This window comes from Phacochoerus africanus, chromosome 6 (assembly GCF_016906955.1).
Source record: "Phacochoerus africanus isolate WHEZ1 chromosome 6, ROS_Pafr_v1, whole genome shotgun sequence".
Taxonomy (NCBI): Eukaryota; Metazoa; Chordata; class Mammalia; order Artiodactyla; family Suidae; genus Phacochoerus; species Phacochoerus africanus.
The window spans coordinates 29,413,861-29,431,993 of NC_062549.1; the positions used below are offsets into that span (position 1 = coordinate 29,413,861).

The following is an 18,133-nucleotide window of genomic DNA, read 5'->3' on the forward strand; positions in this document are numbered from 1 at the left end:
AACATTTTGTTTAGAAGAAAAAATTTTCAAGCAGTGCCATGTGGTTAACTAGTCTATCACTTTTGTAATGTGTATTAACTATGGAGAATCTTAGTTATTTTTGTAAAAAAAAATTATTTGGGAAGAGATTTTTTTCAGACATACTTTGTTGATCAACTAAATGTTGCAAAGTATGTTAAAATAATTTTACTAAATTTGGATATGTAGAATGCATAATTTAATATAAATATATATGCTACTTGTAAATAGGAATACACATTTTATAAATTTTATATTTTTGAGTGTTTATAAAACCCTTAGCATATTTTTATACCACTGATTAAAAGGCAAAGATCTGTCAGTACTTACATTAAAAAATTTTCTTTATTGGCATATAGTTGACTTAAAGTATTGTATTGTTTCTGGTGTATAGCAGTGAATCAGTTATATATATATATATATATATATCTCCATTCTTTTTTTCCCTCATAGGTTATTACAGAATATTGAGTAGATTTCCTTGTGCTGTGCAGTGGGTTCTTATTAGCTACTATTTTATATATAGCAGTATGATGTTAGTCCCATCCCACTAATTTATGCCTTCCCTTCACAGTCCCTACATTCTGATAAACGTCTGAATCTAATCTTAGGTATAATAGCATCTTCCCCACTCCCACCCCCACCCTTGCTACCTCTGAATTTTGACGTGTAATCATCTCCTATGGTGTACAACAAAGCAATGTGTTATAAGGAGTCTTCATATCTCTTTAAAATGGAGACTTAAATTGAGAACTTTTTTCCTGCAGAAATATTGAAGTAGTCTGTAATTACATACATACAAAACTTTCAGAGAATACATTTAAGTGAGAGGTTTTTGAAGAAACATGTACTTATGTTCCTAAATATGTGTGAGTTAATGCACGCATGCAGATAACATCCTATAGAGAAAAATGAAAGTCACTGGAAGAGCATATTCAAAATGTTGAATTCGCTTTTGAGAGGCAAGACCCACATTCTTTACAAATGTTCAGTGGAAATTCTTTGAAACCCTTAAATATTAACAAATTCACAATGGTTTTATGCATTTCCCTGAGTAAAAATCTAAAATAGTTTTGAAAATCCTAAGAATCACCATGACACCTGGTAAGATCTGGCATGTAGAAATATTAATTAGGTGTGGACTCTAGGCCTGAGTCCTTATCTGCTAGTGTGATGAGGCTTTTAATGGTGAATTTGGTAAGGTTTAATTTTGCATATTTTTATCCTTTTATTCCCTCTCCCCTCCTCCCATCCTGGGAGGGGGAGGTGTTGGAGGGTAGCCTACTTTTCTAATATATGAATTTACAAAAGAGGGTGATAAAAACTTTTTTAAATTTTTTATTATGATTTTAATTTTTTTCCATTATAGCTGGTTTATAGTGTTCTGTCAATTTTCTACTGTACAGCGTGGTGACCCAGGTACACATACATGTATACATTCTTTTTTTCTCACATTATCATGCTCCATCATAAGTGGCTAGACATAGTTCCCAGTGCCACACAGCAGAATCCCAGTGCTGCACAGCAGGATGTCATTGCTAAAATTTTTGCATACCTAGATAATACATACATTTTCACATTCCTGACCATATTTGTTTACTTTTTAAGCAAGAGCATCAGTTCAGGGAATAAGAAATACATGCAGTTGTTTCCAGACACCTATTAAAAGAATTGAAATAATCAGGAAATGTGAACACATTCCCTATCCTTTTCATCAAGTACTTACTTCCAAAATTAGCACACTTGTGAATTTCACTGGGCGTGTGCCGAATTGTAAAATTTTGTCTCCTGTCATGGTATGAAACTAGTGTCTTTTACTGTAGGTTTTAGCTATTGAATCTTTGAAAGATTATATATTTCATTGTCTTTAGAATGGGCCATTAATGTCCCTTCAAAAATGAACTAAGACCAATAGAAAGTTAAAGTTTTTATGTTACTTATGTGGCAGTTATTTATTTTTATCTGTAACTCTTGTTGAAAGAGTTCAAGTTCTCAAAAAGCGTATACACATCTTATAAGCTGTACAACTTAATTTTTGGTACCTGAAAGTGGGGAAGTGGAGAAAAAATGCAATATGATTTTGGTGACAGTGAAGAAATGTATACCAAATTGTTACCTGTGTTTGTTTTTTCTCTCCTAGAAGGATGTGAGGTTGGCCATTGGAGTGAATGGGGAACTTGTAGCAGAAATAATCGCACATGTGGATTTAAATGGGGTCTGGAAACTAGAACACGGCAAATTGTTAAAAAGCCAGCAAAAGATACGATACCATGTCCAACCATTGCTGAATCCAGGAGATGTAAGATGGCCATGAGGCATTGTCCAGGAGGTGAGTTCTGTTAATCACTGTCGTGGGCTGTGTGCTTTCTGAATTTTCCCCCTTCCTAATTACCCTTGCTCCAATATAGAATATTTATCCATGAAGGAAACCTGATGATAATATTAGTGAGCGAGTAAAATTCCACACTGTACTTCCTTAGAGATATGTGTTTAAATTGTGAGGCATATAAAGTGAATATTTACTTTCATGATACCTTGAAAATAATTTAGAAGATTAGGTTACAAATGAGCTTTTACAACAAGATTTCTAAAAGCCTGTGTGTGTGTGTGTGTGTGTGTTGAATTTTCTCTCTCTCTTTTTTTTTTTTTGTTAATGTACCATAAAAGCCAGTTCTTATGAAATCAGGCCTTTGCAGATGTTGCTCTAAGAGAAGCAGCCAACTTTCAGTTAAGAAGAGTTTAGATTAGAAAGGTTTATGGAATCTGTAAAAATCATCTGTATCGTTACTAGTTGAAGATGACAACTTAAAATAAACTTGCCCAAACACTGGAAGGAATAAACATTGTCTTAATGTTACCACAATTAGCCAGTTCTCTTTGTTTTCATAATAATTTGTAGAAAACAGCTACTGGTATGTGTATGTTTATTTGTGTCTTTGTAGTAATTGTGCTGATTTGCAGTAATTATTCTGTATTAACAGGATTAGGCCCACTTACAAATTAGGAGAAGTGTACATAGCTCAGGTGCTGGCTATAGCCGAGTCAGTATGTTGAAAATTCAGTTCTTAGCGCTGACACTGAGGTTCTTAGAGCATAATCTCTTGTTACTGTTTATTTTATCACTGGTGGATGCTACACTGCCAAAGATGAAGTTAGAGTTTTTCTAGTGCACAGAATAGAAAAGCAAAAAAGAAAGTTGCGTTTAGAAAATTGCCTTATGAAATAATCAAAACTTTCATTTGCCTTTGTTCTTACTATTGGGGCATAGCTTTGCAGCTTTGTGCCTGTAGCCCAGAGAGGGAATATATATCTGCTTAGAATGGATTTATATTCATATTACATTGCCTCATAGAGAATGTCTATGATCCATGGAGGAAGACAAAACTTTTTAAGACTCGAAGACTCCAGTCGGCCTCTGAGAACTATTAGATCCAGATTCAGAAGCTACTATTAGGAAGGCAGCTTTTCCTCTTGAATTAGTTTTGCTTTTCTTTGCTGAGTCTTTGAAACAAAGTTTTTTTGGGTCTGCTTTTCACTAACAAGGATGGTTTTGTTCAGTTAAACTGGGTATTTTTCAGTGAAAATATAAGAAAATATTTTCTTACAAAACTAATAAGCTACTTCTTGGATAGCTGAGAGCATTTAACCTGCAACCTTGTACCTAAAAACAAACCTGATGTATTCAGGTATTGGAAATAAAGACTTTCTTTGTTGTGTATTGTTTATATAACTACCCCCCCATTCCTGTTCCAGCAACGTGGTCCCCCAATTGTGGTTTACGTTAATAGCAAAAATTAACCTGAAAATGCTCCTATAACAAACATGCTTATGTGTAACAAGACCCAGCACCTTCCCCTCCTCTTCAAAACTATTTTGACCTAGCCTCATTCTTGTTTGAGAATTTTGCAAATAACAGCTAGATTGTTAACCTATAATGTTCATTGTATTTTTTATGCCTCCAACAACAGTATACCATCATAAGAAATATAGCCTAACACCGTCAGCAATTACATCAAGCAAATGTTTATGTATCATCTGCTAATATTCTCCTTTTGACAAGTGAACTAGTAATGAACTCTGATTTAATTTATATTTGGGTTTTACCAAATATTATTTATTAGGATAGACATTAGGAAAGACTCACTATTGCTCTAATCCCTGTATGTACATATCCAGTTGAATAAATTCAATTTTTAAGTAAGTTTTAAAGCTTAGTTGGTTTACAAGGTTATATTGGAATTTGTTGTATGTTTTGTAAAAAGGGAACTAAAACAGAGTTGTGGATAGAAATGGAAAATGACTCTGCAGTCAAATAATGGCTACTTACAAATGTGGAAATTAAAACTAGAAAATTAATTTTGGAACTTGAGCACCAATTGATAAAAATTGGCATAACTTCCAGTGGAGTATCCCACCTTGCCTCAGGTGAGAGAGGAAAAAGTTCTTTTCTTCAATAGGTCACGGTAATTAATGGAAGAATGGAGAAGAAAACCACTTTATCCCATTTTACATCTTGACTTGATTTTGGTGATCTGCTTTGACAAACCATGCAAAAATGTAAGTCGTAATCAGGTTGGGAATACAGGCGTTTTTCAGATCTTTTCAACATATGTATGGATTTTTCTCCCGTTGGAGCCAATCTTAACCTGATTGCGCACAAACGCAGCCTTCACCTCCTTCACACTAGAGCACAGGCACATTAAAATCAGCTGCTTTTGATTACTGGAAGGCAGAAGTTAGAGGTCAGCGAAATGGAATAGTCCAAAGTATATAAGATAGTACACTGAAAACTATTAAAAGTGAGAAAATAAATGGCTGTAAGATTTGAAAACACAGTGTAATGCTTTAGCCTCTTTTTCTCTAATTATCATATGCTTCTTTGCTTTTAAAAATGGAAGAAATTTTGGAAATAACTTAAGCCATGGACTGATTTTTGGCCTGAAGTTTCTCAGTATGCGTCTCCAATTTTTTTTTTAAATTATCTTTTCTTTCATTTCTGATGACATAATCTGAGAGCAGCCTGGGCTTTTCTGACACTCATTCTTCCACATTCTGGTCTGGCGATCAGGAGATCTGGGTGTCTGCACCCTGTCAACTCTTGAATTCTGTGACCCTTGGCAAGTCACTTAATCTCTCTTGGCCTCTATTTCTTCATTTTTAAATTGACGATATTGGGGTAGATGATCTTTAAGATCCAGTTCATGTCTAAAATCCAATGATTCTAGCACCAAGTGTCAACAGATATGGATAAGTTCTGTGCTTGTCATGTGAAGGGTAAAGAACAGAATCGTAAAGCCAAGAGCATTGTTTCACAACCAAGAACTGAACACTTTCCCAGTAGCTATGCTGTGTGTGTGCCAAGCCTTTAAATCTGGCAGCTTTCACCCTATTCCTTCCTTCCTTCCTCCTCCATTTTCACAGATAGTGAACCTTCAAAAACTGAGCAAGACTCTTAAAAATCTGCACATGACCTATGGTTTCGATACCTAGATAGCAGGAGGATGGAGAAACAAAGAGGAGGGGAATCACAAAAGATGTTGGGGAGTTCCCCTCGTGGCTCAGTGGTATTGAATCTGACTCGTATCCAGAAGGATGTGGATTTGATCCCTGTCCTCACTTAGTAGGTTAAGGATCTGGTTTTGCTGTGAGCTGTGATGTAGATCAGAGACATGGCTCGGATCTGGCATGGCTGTGGTATAGTCTGGGAGCTGCAGCTCCAATTCAACCCTAGCCTGGGAATTGCCATATGTTGTGGGTGCAGCCCTAAAAAGACAAAAACAAAAAAGATGTTTGGAAAAAGATGATTGACAATGAGTTGAAAGAAAAAAATTGAACAGCGAGTGTAGGAAAAAAGGGAAAAAAGAAGGAAATACTAAGAATGAAGACTATATTTATAGTAGGTATGACTATCTTTACTCCCTTCCCTACCTCCCTCCTCACATTCATTAATAGAATCATCCTGTTGGGACTAAGTTATTCTATTAATATATAACCTGCAGCTTTAAAAGGAAGGGATTTCAAGTCTGAACTGTATTGTACACTGAGCAATTTATTAATAGAAAAATATAAACATGTTATTAGTCTATTTAGATGACAAATGGAAGAGCAAGATCATGGTTGCTGAGGTATGAAGTTGGAAGGTATTCTTGTATGGGGGAGCTGATGTTACTTGGAGGTGACTGTAGTCTTTCCTAGAATTGGCTGCTATAACCTCAACATGAAGTATTCTGTCCCATCTGTAAAGTCCCATGACAACTAATTTTAATTTATTCAGCAGATATTTAGTATTGTGTACCAGTGATTGGTCTAGGTGTGATATTGTTCAAAGAGTTCTTAGAAAGTTTTTCCTAGTGGGAATCATGGTGATAAAGAAGTGCATGTGTGTAATTTCCCATGGAGATGGGAGCTGTATGAAGAAAAATAAAGCAGGAAAATCCAGTGAAAGTTTGGATTGGGAGTGTATTATGTAGGGTGTTCAAGGACCCAGAGGGAATAACATTTGATCAGAGATCTGAATGAAGGTGATCTTTTGAAGACCTAAGGGAAAGTTTTTTATCTATTGACTCAATGGCTATGTTTTGTAAATATCCTTGATTCTCCTGCTACATATTAGGGAAGGGGAAAGAACTGAAATCCAGGAGGTGCTGACTGGTTCATGGTGATACAGCAAGTCATTAAGGGTAGAGTTAAGAGTAGGACCAATGTCTTGCCCAGGTTAAGTTTTCCTGTGTCTTTTCCTTGTTCCTTATAATAAAAATTGATGACAAAGCTATTCCAACATTGAAGTAACTGACTTTAAACTGTTTATCTCTCCACTTTGACGCATCACTTTACTTTTTTTTTTAATAAATATTTAAAAGAACATGGCACTCTGCAGTCACTACCCACTCTGAGTGTCTTCCCACTCGAGATATATAGGGAATCATACCTCAAAGGTCATTTCATAAATGCCAAAGTGTTGAGCCATAGGCTTTATTTTGATCAGACCATCCCTACTGATGCCTTTGTCTTCCATAATTTTAGTATCATTTGTTCTCAGTTTGTTGGTGATTTCAAGATTATTCTTGCCAACCTCAGTCTTTCAAAGTCACCCTCCAGCTAAAGCTGTCTCCTGTAGAGCTACGCCTAGCCCACTGGCTCTTGTGCAGGAGCGCTGGGGGGTCTGAGCCCCTCCCCCACATCTAGTAGCTCTGTGCCAGGAGAGGCTTTTTTCTCTTTCTGACACATCTAAGCAATCAGGCTGTTGAAGTCATTTGGGTGATGCTTTCGAAGATGCTCAGATAGATAGCTTTCTCTCACTTGCTCTTGGCTGCCTCAACTCACCATACCAGTTGTGAATAACAGTATGGTGTAATTTTTTAAGCCCAGCTGTTTTCTCTCAGGACTGTGCTAAAATTTAAATAAAAAAAAACTGCCCATGCCTACAATTCCAGTTTAAAAATAACTTGTTCCTCTTACGTGACATTTCTTGACGAGCATCTTTTCCCCCGCCCCGCCTCCAAAGTTGCTTTTAACTTGGTAGGACACACAAACACACACAAAATACTATTTAACAACTTAGGTCCAGAATATCTGCAAAAATCTACTTTTTAAAAGGCAATAGTAATAGGACCTCTTTAATTTTTGTTTTCGGTATATAAATTGACAGCAACATGTGGATTAGGTATTAGATACTAGAACTAAAGATGGTTGTAGATTGTGATGGATTAAACTGAGAACAGGAAATAAGCACATTTTCAGTAGGATGGGGTCAAGAAAACATGCTATAGACATATGTTCTTTATTTCTCTACATTTTGTTTACATTTGAGTTGCAATTTATGTGGTCTGTTTTATACATGCCAACCTCAAGAGTAGTATGGAAGAGAAGAGGATAAGAGAAAAACCTCTTTTCTTTTGAAACTTTCGGAGTTGTCAGGAATGTGAATATTGAAATTCTTATATGAAGTAGATAACATCAAAAAAGGGGGGCAGTTCCCATTGTGGCACAGCAGAAACAAATCCAAGTAGGAACCATGAGGTTGCCAGTTCGATCCCTGGCCTCCCTCAGTGGGTTAAGGATCTGGTATTGTCATGACCTGTTGTGTAGGTTGCAGACGTGGCTTGGATCCTGCATTGTTGTGGCATAGGCTGGCAGCTGTAGCTCTGATTTGACCTCTAGCCTGGGAACCTCCATATGCCGGGAGTGCGGCCCTAAAAAGCAAATAAATAAATAGGGAGTTCTTGTTGTCCCTTTGCTGTGATAAATATATTTCTTCATGTATTTTCTCTCGCTCTCTCTTTTTGGTTGTGCCTGCAAAATCAGAAAATTCCTGGGCCAGGGATCAAACCCGTGCCACAGCTGTAAACAGAGCCACAGCAGTGACAACTGCCAGATCCTTAACCTGCTGAGCCACAAGGGAACCCCTATATTTCCTTTAGTCAGTGATTTGTGTTAGTCCCTATAAGTGAAATAAATTGTACAATTTCCCAGGTACATGACAGCTAATGGTAATGTTTACTTTATAGTGATTATAAACTGGGGCAGTCAGTAATAAGCAGCCATATCTTACGTGTAAATGTATGATTGCCAAGTAAAATTGACGTTTAACAAAGTTCCACCTGTTCCCAGGCATTTTTCTCAGCAGCTAAAGTACCTGTAATTTCTGCTTCATCCATCCTAACAATGAGCCTTTAGGAAGTGTCTTGGGATGTATCTCTTCCCTCACTGCCCCCCACCCCTGACTGCTTTTTAATTTGTTTACTTATTTCTAGGAAAGTTAGTCGGGGATAACCATTGGCACTAGTGGTGGTGGTGTTGTTTTTTGTTCTTGTGTTATTTTTTTATTTTTATTTTTATTTTGTCTTTTTGCCTTTTCTAGGGCCGCTCCCATGGCATATGGAGGTTCCAAGGCTAGGGATCCAATCAGAGCTGTAGCCGCTGGCCCACGCCAGAGCCACAGCAACGTGGGATCCGAGCCGCGTCTGCAACCTACACCACAGCTCACGGCAATGCCGGATCCTTAACCCACCGAGCAAGGCCAGGGATCGAACCTGCAACCTCATGGTTCCTAGTCAGATTCGTTAACCACTGCCACGACGGGAACTCCTGTTCTTGTGTTATTTTTGAGCAGTGATTTCTTTCATACTTATTAATTTTCACACTTCAGAGTGTAAAGGTCTAAGAAAATGAAGGAGCAGAAAAGTGATCCCCTATGTGCTGGGAGCTTATGAAAAGTACAGAGAGGACAAAGCAAAGTGCAGTTGTTGGATTTAGACATAGACTCCAAGGGCCCATCACATGGAGGCTAAGGGACAGGATGTCCTGGTGCCAGGCCTGATGGCCGAGGGGCCAGGGAGTAAATGAGTGAAAGAACCCACACCTTGGTACCATTCTCCACAGTTTCCCCATCTGGAGTCTCTGTTAGCCCCATTTAATTATAGTCTGGAGCAACATGTACTAGTCTCTTTATGGGTACTTGTAAAAAGGATTTCTCAACTGCATATGCCACCGAAGGCCTGACAGTCTATGTGTAACAAGGCAAGGACAGGAAAATTCCAAAAGAGCCTTTCTTTTATGAATTCAACACAGCAGTAGGCTACTCTAATCTTAATGTAAAATATATAAAACAATTTTTACAACACTCTAAAATAAAAACAACTTTAATAGGTCACACATGGTGTCAGTGGTAGATTTTTCCCCCCCTCTCTTAACAGGCCACTTTTTCTTCCCCCCTTATGAGATAAGAGAGTCTCAAGTATAAATCCCCTAATGGTTTCTTGGAACAACTTATTTTCCTCATCAGGCACCTCTCTGGGCTCTTTTAACAGTGTTGATAAAAAGAGCACAGGCGGTTTGCTCATTGAGATTTCCTGTAAATACTTCTCCAGCTACTGGATTGACCTAGAGTTGGACTTGTGGATATCCTCCAGGATTAGGAGGCAGAAAGAAAACATTTTAGTGGAAATAATGACAGAGTTGTACTAAAATCCCAGTGTGACTCATGTTGTCATCGACCAGAAGTGGTTACGACGATAAAATTACTTTGCGCAACAGAGAGGGACAAATGGTTCAGGTGGCAAATGCTATTAGAATTTAAGCTAAAAATGTAAAGGCAATAGGTTTTGCTTTATAATTAACCTGTGTATCTAATACAATATTTTGACCTAATATTCTGCATGTCAGCATTATTTTCTTGTATTTGAGGACTTGGGAAACCAGGAGTAAAATACATGAGCTTGCATAGTCAAGACATTTAATAATTGATGTTATACCCTTGTATCCTGCCCATTACTCAAAGGAGTTAATGTAAAAAGTATTTGATAACATGCTAAAACAAAACAATACAAATTTTAAAAGCTCAGAACTGGGTAAAACTTAGAATAAGAGCTTAGGACTGACAAGGAAAATAGACCGTATTAATACATGTTGGTTTGAAATAACTATAGAGCCAAAAATCTGGCCTTGGGTTTTCTATCAGGCAAAGGGAAAACATGGATATGATTCTTTCTATCTTAATTTAAAATGATTACTTATACATTATCGACAGATTTTGGAGGGAAAAATCACATGTATATATGTATATACACACAGCACACATATGCACCTTTACAAATACACAAACGTGAATATATACACATGCACACATGTATGTAACCATGAATATATACATATGTATATACCTATACACACATATATACACCACACACACCTACATATGAATACTTCAATGTCAGACACATTCATGTATGTACAAAGGGTGGGACATACAGAATCAAGGAAGTTAATTCTCACAGTAATGGGAACATTCTGGTTCCATAGGGAGATAAACACTAAGCATATTTCTCAAATGGGGAACCACACCCAGAGCAATGACTAGTATGGACAAGGTCTTCAGCAATGTCCGCATCACAAACACAGGCTGCCGGAAGGTAGAAGGCGGCTTGAGAGTGTTTCCTCCTCAGTGCAGCTGAAGGTATAATTGCGGGTGGATAGAAGAACAGGCATCATGGAATCAGGATTTTTTGACTTACTAGTTATATTTGAATGGAACCATCCACAAGGTTCGTGTAGTGAATGCTGCATCTGCTTAGAACTTCATGGTATGCAGAGAATCTGGGGAACGTGCGTTTGTTTGGAGGGTCAGTTTCCCTTCAGACTCGTCGGGTGTCTTCTCTACATAGATGTTCTTAAGATCAGAAGTTGCATAGTTAGAGGCAGAGTTATTTCTGGTGATTGTTTCAGGCCTTGCACTAACATTTTAAATAACCTTGTGTGATTTTTATTTCTTGTCTAAAGCTGGCCTTCAATTATTTTAATGTGTAAAAGATTTTTGATGTTTTTGATATGTGGATTTTGAGTAAATGCTTAGTGAGTTGAACTGTCTTTATTAAAATATGTTACAAGGTAGCTTTTAATTCCTCTTTTGAATCTACTTCCCCAATATCATTCAGATATTAAGTGTTGGAGCTAAGCTTCCAATGCAATCTATGGTTTTTCCGTGGCCATGACAATAGGTACAATCAAATCAATTATTTAAACATGTATTAATTCCTGTGTTTTAAAGACATGGGCAAATTGGGAGTGGGGGATGATAGAAATAAAAGTTTATAGTCAGGGATGAAGAAAACACACACTACAACATAACAAAATTCACGAAAATAGAATTTGTAAATGTGAATAAGTGTTGTTATAGGCCCTGAAATGGTAGGGAAAGTATCCTATTTCAGCTGTCTTGGCAAGGGAATGCTTCCTGAAGAGCACAACTTATATTAAGAGAGGTGGGTGGAGAACACCTTAAAAAGGGAGCTCACTTTAGGCAGGGGAAAAGATGGAGATGCCGAAGCGTTCCTCTGTGTCCAAGGGGGGGCGAGCAGAAGAGCCTGGCTGGAGCTCAGACTTCGAGGAGGGCAGTCACAGCAGCGCACAGCAGAAATATAAGTTGCAAGTTGGTTATGGAGCCACTCTATAGAGAGGATAGGATTTGGGAGTTGACCTTGTGCACGGTGCAGAGTCCTAGGGGACTTCTGAGCATGGAGGTATTTTAGAAGAATGCTGATTGAAGATGGAAGCGACTGAGGTGGTGCTGGTAAGGTACAAGGAGGAAGATAAACTGCACATCCCAGATTTGGGGCAGAGCATTAAACAGTCTGAGCTTGGAAGAATTACCAGAGAATACTTATGGGTTGTGATGTTTATGCATTTTTCTGTCATGCTTGCTTTTCTAAAGAGCACAGGATTTTGCCTTGACTTGCAGTCCACTGTAACCCTCGCATCTTTTCCTGCCAACTTTCTAAGCCAAGCCACTCCCCAGTTTATATGAGTGCAGTTTACTTTTTAAAATCTAGACTCATTTTGCATTCACCCTAACTGAACTATATTTGCTTTCTAACTGCTGCGTCTATTTGCCATTTACCAAGACCCTTGGATGTATTATTCCCTGTTTTTCTTATGATGATAAGCTTTTAATGGCTTCTCCTTAGCCAGCTTGGAGTACTCTGAAAATTTAAAGTACGCAAATTAAAGAATATTCAGGTCAAGGATGAAAATGATCCCACAAGACCCAGTCTCAATTGTATAATTATCTAAAATAGTTCTATCTAGTATGCGTTTACTAGCCACTACCTAGAATGCTGGGATGAGAGGATTCTGAATTAAACGTTGGGTTTAGGAGAAAACTGTATAGTTATCAATTTGTGGTGTTTGTGGCATGGGGTGGGAAACAATGTCTCATGTATTTCTTCCTCCTAATTTGAGTCCTTTGACCCCGCCCCCCACCGAAGCCTGCAACACACACTTGGCTATTTTTGACAAATCGTCAGCAAGCTTCTATTTTACACCTTCAGTGGCAGTGAATGAATGTGCCTTGTAAAAAAGAGTATGAAAAAATAGGGGCAAGAGTTGTAAATTGGGTGCATACTGGTCTTGGTCCCATGTTGGTCAAATGATATTGGTAAGATTACTTAACTTCCCAAAGCTTAGTCATTTAGTAATGGGGATAATATGTCACAGGATTTTTGTGAGGAGTAAACGAGCATGTATGTAAGGACATGCATTTTTATTGTTCTGCTATATTGCGTTATAATTGTTAATTCTTCTTCATTGTCCATTCTTCCCATAGCTTACTCTTGCCTCTTCATGCTCTAATTTCTGCCATCTCATGGCTTTGAATCATCTTCAATCCCACAGATCTGGCTGTTGATGGGCATCTTCCTCAGATAGCCCACCAGCATGTCAAATCCAGCGTGGCTGAAACACACCTTGCTGTCCTTTCAAGACCGTATTTCTCCAGGCATAACTATTTTTTAAAGGCATCACTAGCCTCCCAGTTACTCAGGATCTCAGCCCTACCTTTCGGGCTCTTCCTCACATTCAAAAAAATTAGGCCTCCCATCTTTTGCTCAACCACCTAAAAAGTATGCAAACCTGAGAAGTTTACTTAATCTCTCTAAGCTTCAGCATCAGCATATGTATTTGGAGGATGATAACGGGCCTGCTACATAGGATTAAATAACATCATTCATACCTTACCTTGCACAGAATCAAGGATCAAATATGGGTTGCTATTTTATCTTTTTAAAATAACTGCTCACCCAGTCCTGTTTTCTATTGTTCATTCATTTTTATTTCTATTGTCTCAACATAAAGCCTTTTTGTCCTTTACCAAGAGGATTGTAATAGCTTTTGATAGAGGGAGTGTCGGTTAATTTGCATTCCAGCTAACAAATGTGTCAGCATATTCAAGGTTAAACTCATTGCATCTCATTGACAGTGTAATCTAGGTGGTAAAATTGAAATAGTAAGTTCCAGAAAGGTCTTGGACAGCCACTGATTATCCTCATGGGCCTAGGACAGAACAGGCCTCAAATATTGAAGGAGATGAAGATTGCAGTAGGACCACGAAAGGTCAGTGATGACTGAAGAGGAGATCTTTTCAGAAAATAGACCTGGAATCATGCAAGGGTTTGAATAAGGGAACATGAGTAGAAAGCGAAGGGAGAAAAATCAAGTGAGCAAAAAAAATAGCATCAAGTACATATGCTACTATAGATGTAAACATGGAGAATCTACTTGATATAATATACGGGTCGGAAAGAAAAATGGGAAACATCGGGGCAAAGTGAACTTGGCAAATACTTCAAATCAATAAGAGTTATCAAATCGAGCCTTATGGATTAACCAGTGCCAGAAAATTTTGACTGACTGAAGAGTTGTCACAGGGAAGAGACACTTGACAGTTTTTTGTTTACAAACCTCAAGCTCCGGTATGTAGTTATTCAAAAAGAAGTTAAGGCATGGGTATAGCGTGTGAAACATAGTTTATAACAAGTGAACCAGCTACCTACAACATGAGAAAGTACTGAACCTAAAGTGGGTAGGATATAGAACAGATACAGTGATGTGTATTGTGTCACTGCACCTAATAGTGCTTTTGCTATGGGAATTCATTTTCTTATACCCATTAGGTATCAGTAATTTAATCTCAAGAAGGTGAGGTCCATAGAGGGCAAGAACACTCTAGATGTAGATCCAGGAGTGGTCAAAGTAGATTCTATGCAGGATTTCATGGTATATGAGTTGTTTCATGGCTTTTGGGAAAAGCCCAGCAGGTAAGGATCTGACCTCTCACCCTGACTGACTGAAAGTAGCTTATTTTTTTCTTTTTTACATTTTGGAGGTTTCTGTATGAGTTTTCCTTTGGGAGAGGGGAAAGCATGTCTTTCTCTTAAACAAAACTCTAAGTTGCATTTATCAACATCACTTTTTTACATGTTGGAAGCTAAGGTACAGAGAGGCTTAGTGAATTTCCTATGGTAATGATAGAAGAGAAAAAGCAAAGCCTGGTTTTTGCTTAGACATCAAACCCAGAGTTCTTACTCTCATAGATAGCCTCCTTGCTGTTCAACCCATTGTAATCTCTGGGAATTCCTCAGAGGTACTGCAACCAGGGATTTTGTGTTCTTGTGTGTATATCCTCTGTAGTGATTGGTCCTTTGTTTTTGCAGTGTTTTCTCTCTGAATAAAGGTGAAAATTTTGCACAGACTGATTAAAAAATGCATCTACTTTACAGTTTTTCATGTGGGTATACACATTATGCACAGTTAAATATGGTATAAGATGGACAAGCTTGTGATATGCTCTAAACAATTTCATCTTGAGCTGCCTCTTTAACGTTTTTATTACTATCTTCTCTTGTTGCTAGGAGAAAGTTCTGACAGGTCTTATATCTTTCCTGCTGAGTTTTTAGTGAAGTAGTCCTGGGGTCATTTTGTCATTGTTAACGTCTAAGTTTAATTCTTGGAATGTCTAGTCCAAGATAATAACCCAAAATAACTAGAAATTTGAATTAGTAATGTCTTTGATTACTATCATGGGCTTATACATATAAAATGTACAATAGACTTGGCTGATATGAAGAGTCTATTTTCAAAAATACCTACATATAGAAAAATCTACTTTCCAAATGAGCTGTTTCTTGAAAATTCTAAAGGAAATAAAACCTCTGATGAAATGAAATGGTAAAAGGGGACTGAATGCTAATCCCTGGAGGTTATATATTGTGTAGACTCTTACTCTTCTCTTCATCTTATGTCAAAACCTATAGAAGGAAATTCTATGCATGTCTTGTATGTGTGCAAAGAGTTCTTGTAGTATTCTTGTATTTTCATGTTGAGAGTAGTACTGCTAACCTGAGTAATTTAAAGTAATTTCTGCTTCAAATGTCAAGTGTCTGTTGCATTTCAGATCTTCCTCTATTTGGTATAATTGTCAACCTTAGGTGCACAGACTGACCTAATACAGTCATCAGATATGCTTTGAATTAAGAGTTATTTGGCTAACTTCTGGAGCCCTGTTTGAAGCTGTGCACTGTTTTGCTATTATCAGTTTGTTTCTGCTTTATCAGAAACATAAGACCTGTATATCCCAAGAGCCACTATGTGAAATTTTCCACCAGGTGGATGACATGTGAGCATATCTAGTTGCAAAACTATAACATCAGTCGTAGCCTAATTTGAACCATTCCTTTTATAAGAGCTTACATTTATTAAGAACTTGCTTAAAGGAGTTCAAACAAGGGTGGTGACCTTTTAAGCACCCATATTTTAAAACTTAAAAAAAAAAAATCATTCAGCCATCCTATTGCTCATCTTTTATGCAACTTTTAGTACTTGGTAACAAATGATTCTGAAATCAGTAGTATGCAGTGAATACACAATGAAAGATGGTTGAAAATTCAAAATATGTGGTCATTTATTCTAGTATGCATGTGTACGTATGTATGGTGGGGTTGAGAATCGGGGTTTTAGCACTGCATTTAGGGAAATGCACAGTGTCATGTTCGGCATTTTGTTTGACAGTTGTCACATTGTTTTCATTGTCTCTCCATTTTGTTTATTTCTTAGCTTCTTAAGCAGCCTGATGAAATCTCATCAGCTAACTGGGACTGAATTTTGATGAGTGCCAAGTTGCTTTGATGAAATCTAGTGTAATTATCTTAAACCTGACTTTATTTGGCTTTAATGCTGGCATTTTCCGTATTGAGAAAATTAGTGTATTTGTCTGCTACAGGAGATAGGAATCCAGGAAAAAAACAAAGATAGCTCAAATATGAAAAAGCAAACCCAGCTGAAGTTCATTTTATACCTTTGTTTCAAAACTAGCTTTCCACGCATTCAAACTTAAAAATGTTTTTATCATCTATTCCTTTTAATAATGATAAAATCAGAATTAGCTATTAGCCAAAACTACCCTCACTCATGAACTAGAGAAATAGTTTTCCTGTTGACGAGGGAAAAAAAAAAAAAAAGCTTTGGTGTCCTTTTATCTGGATTTTCCTAAGGGGGACAAAAAAAATTTTAGTAAAATTTAGTATTTTAAAATTAAAGATATAATTTCATTTTGTCAACCAAGGAAACAGTTGAGCTTTTATTTATTTATTTATTTATTTTTTTTTTTATTTTTTTGTCTTTTTGCTATTTCTTGGGCCGCTCCTGCGGCATATGGAGGTTCCCAGGCTAGGGGTCGAATCGGAGCTTTAGCCACCAGCCTACGCCAGAGCCACAGCAACGCGGGATCCGAGCCGAGTCTGCAACCTACACCACAGGTCACGGCAACGCCGGATCGTTAACCCACTGAGCAAGGGCAGGGACCGAACCCGCAACCTCATGGTTCCTAGTCGGATTCGTTAACCACTGTGCCACGACGGGAACTCCACTTTTTTTTTGTTTTCTTTTGTTTTTTTGTTTTTTTGTTTTTGTGAGCTTTTAAATTGTAATTCCTCATGATATTTTAGGCAACAAAGCCAGTACTGTGAAATAGTCAAAGACTTTTGGAGTCAAAAGACTCCTAAATTTAAATCTTAATTTCTGATACATATGATGTAGGGGAACTTAAACTTGCAGAACTCTTAGGTAATTAAATTAGGTGATGATATTGTTGTGTCTCTTAGGAGATTATTATGATGCCAGAATTTCAAGAAGATTGGGCATTAGGTCATGGTACTACAATAGGGTTTCCAGAATGTTCACAAATGGGCTGGAATAGGATATTTAGGATTTCCAGAATGTTCACATAGGCCGAAGTGGACCTGAAATTAGAAGAGACAGCCTGCTTTTATTCAGTAACCATGGTTAAACCAGCCTCGCTGAAGGGTTCTTGAGGAGATTGGGGCAGGTTTTTTGACACTTGGAGATTACTTTCTACTAATGAGTTTTCTGGTTTGAGTCAACGCGCTAAAGTTACTGTAGATTTTTGACCTACAAAGTCTGGCACAGGCCATCCCCACTCTAAAACTCTTGTAGATGGTGGCAGTTTAATTAAAAGCAGATAATTGAAGATAGTTCTGTGGCTCTGAAAGTTATATATGTTATATTTCTTCAAAATCAGGTGTTTTTGAGAGTTCCCATCCTGGCGCAGTGGTTAACGAATCCAACTAAGAACCATGAGGTTGCCGGTTCGATCCCTGGCCTTGCTCAGTGGGTTAAGGATCCAGCATTGCCGTGAGCTGTGGTGTAGGTTGCAGACGCGGCTCAGATCCCGCGTTGCTGTGGCTCTGGCTAGGCTGGTGGCTACAGCTCCAATTAGACCCCTAGCCTGGGAAACTCCATATGCCAAGGGAGTGGCCTGAGAAATGGC

The 18,133-nt window shown here is 37.7% G+C and overlaps 1 protein-coding gene across 1 annotated transcript in view; it reads left to right on the forward strand.

The window, feature by feature from the left end:
- The window catches only part of RSPO2 (R-spondin 2), a 163,888-nt gene that overhangs the window by 109,259 nt on the left and 36,496 nt on the right, over positions 1-18,133 (forward strand). Inside the window, exon 5 of the mRNA XM_047783417.1 lies at positions 2,159-2,347. Within this exon, the coding sequence (XP_047639373.1) occupies positions 2,159-2,347 (189 nt within the window). The remainder of the gene's footprint in view (positions 1-2,158; positions 2,348-18,133) is intronic.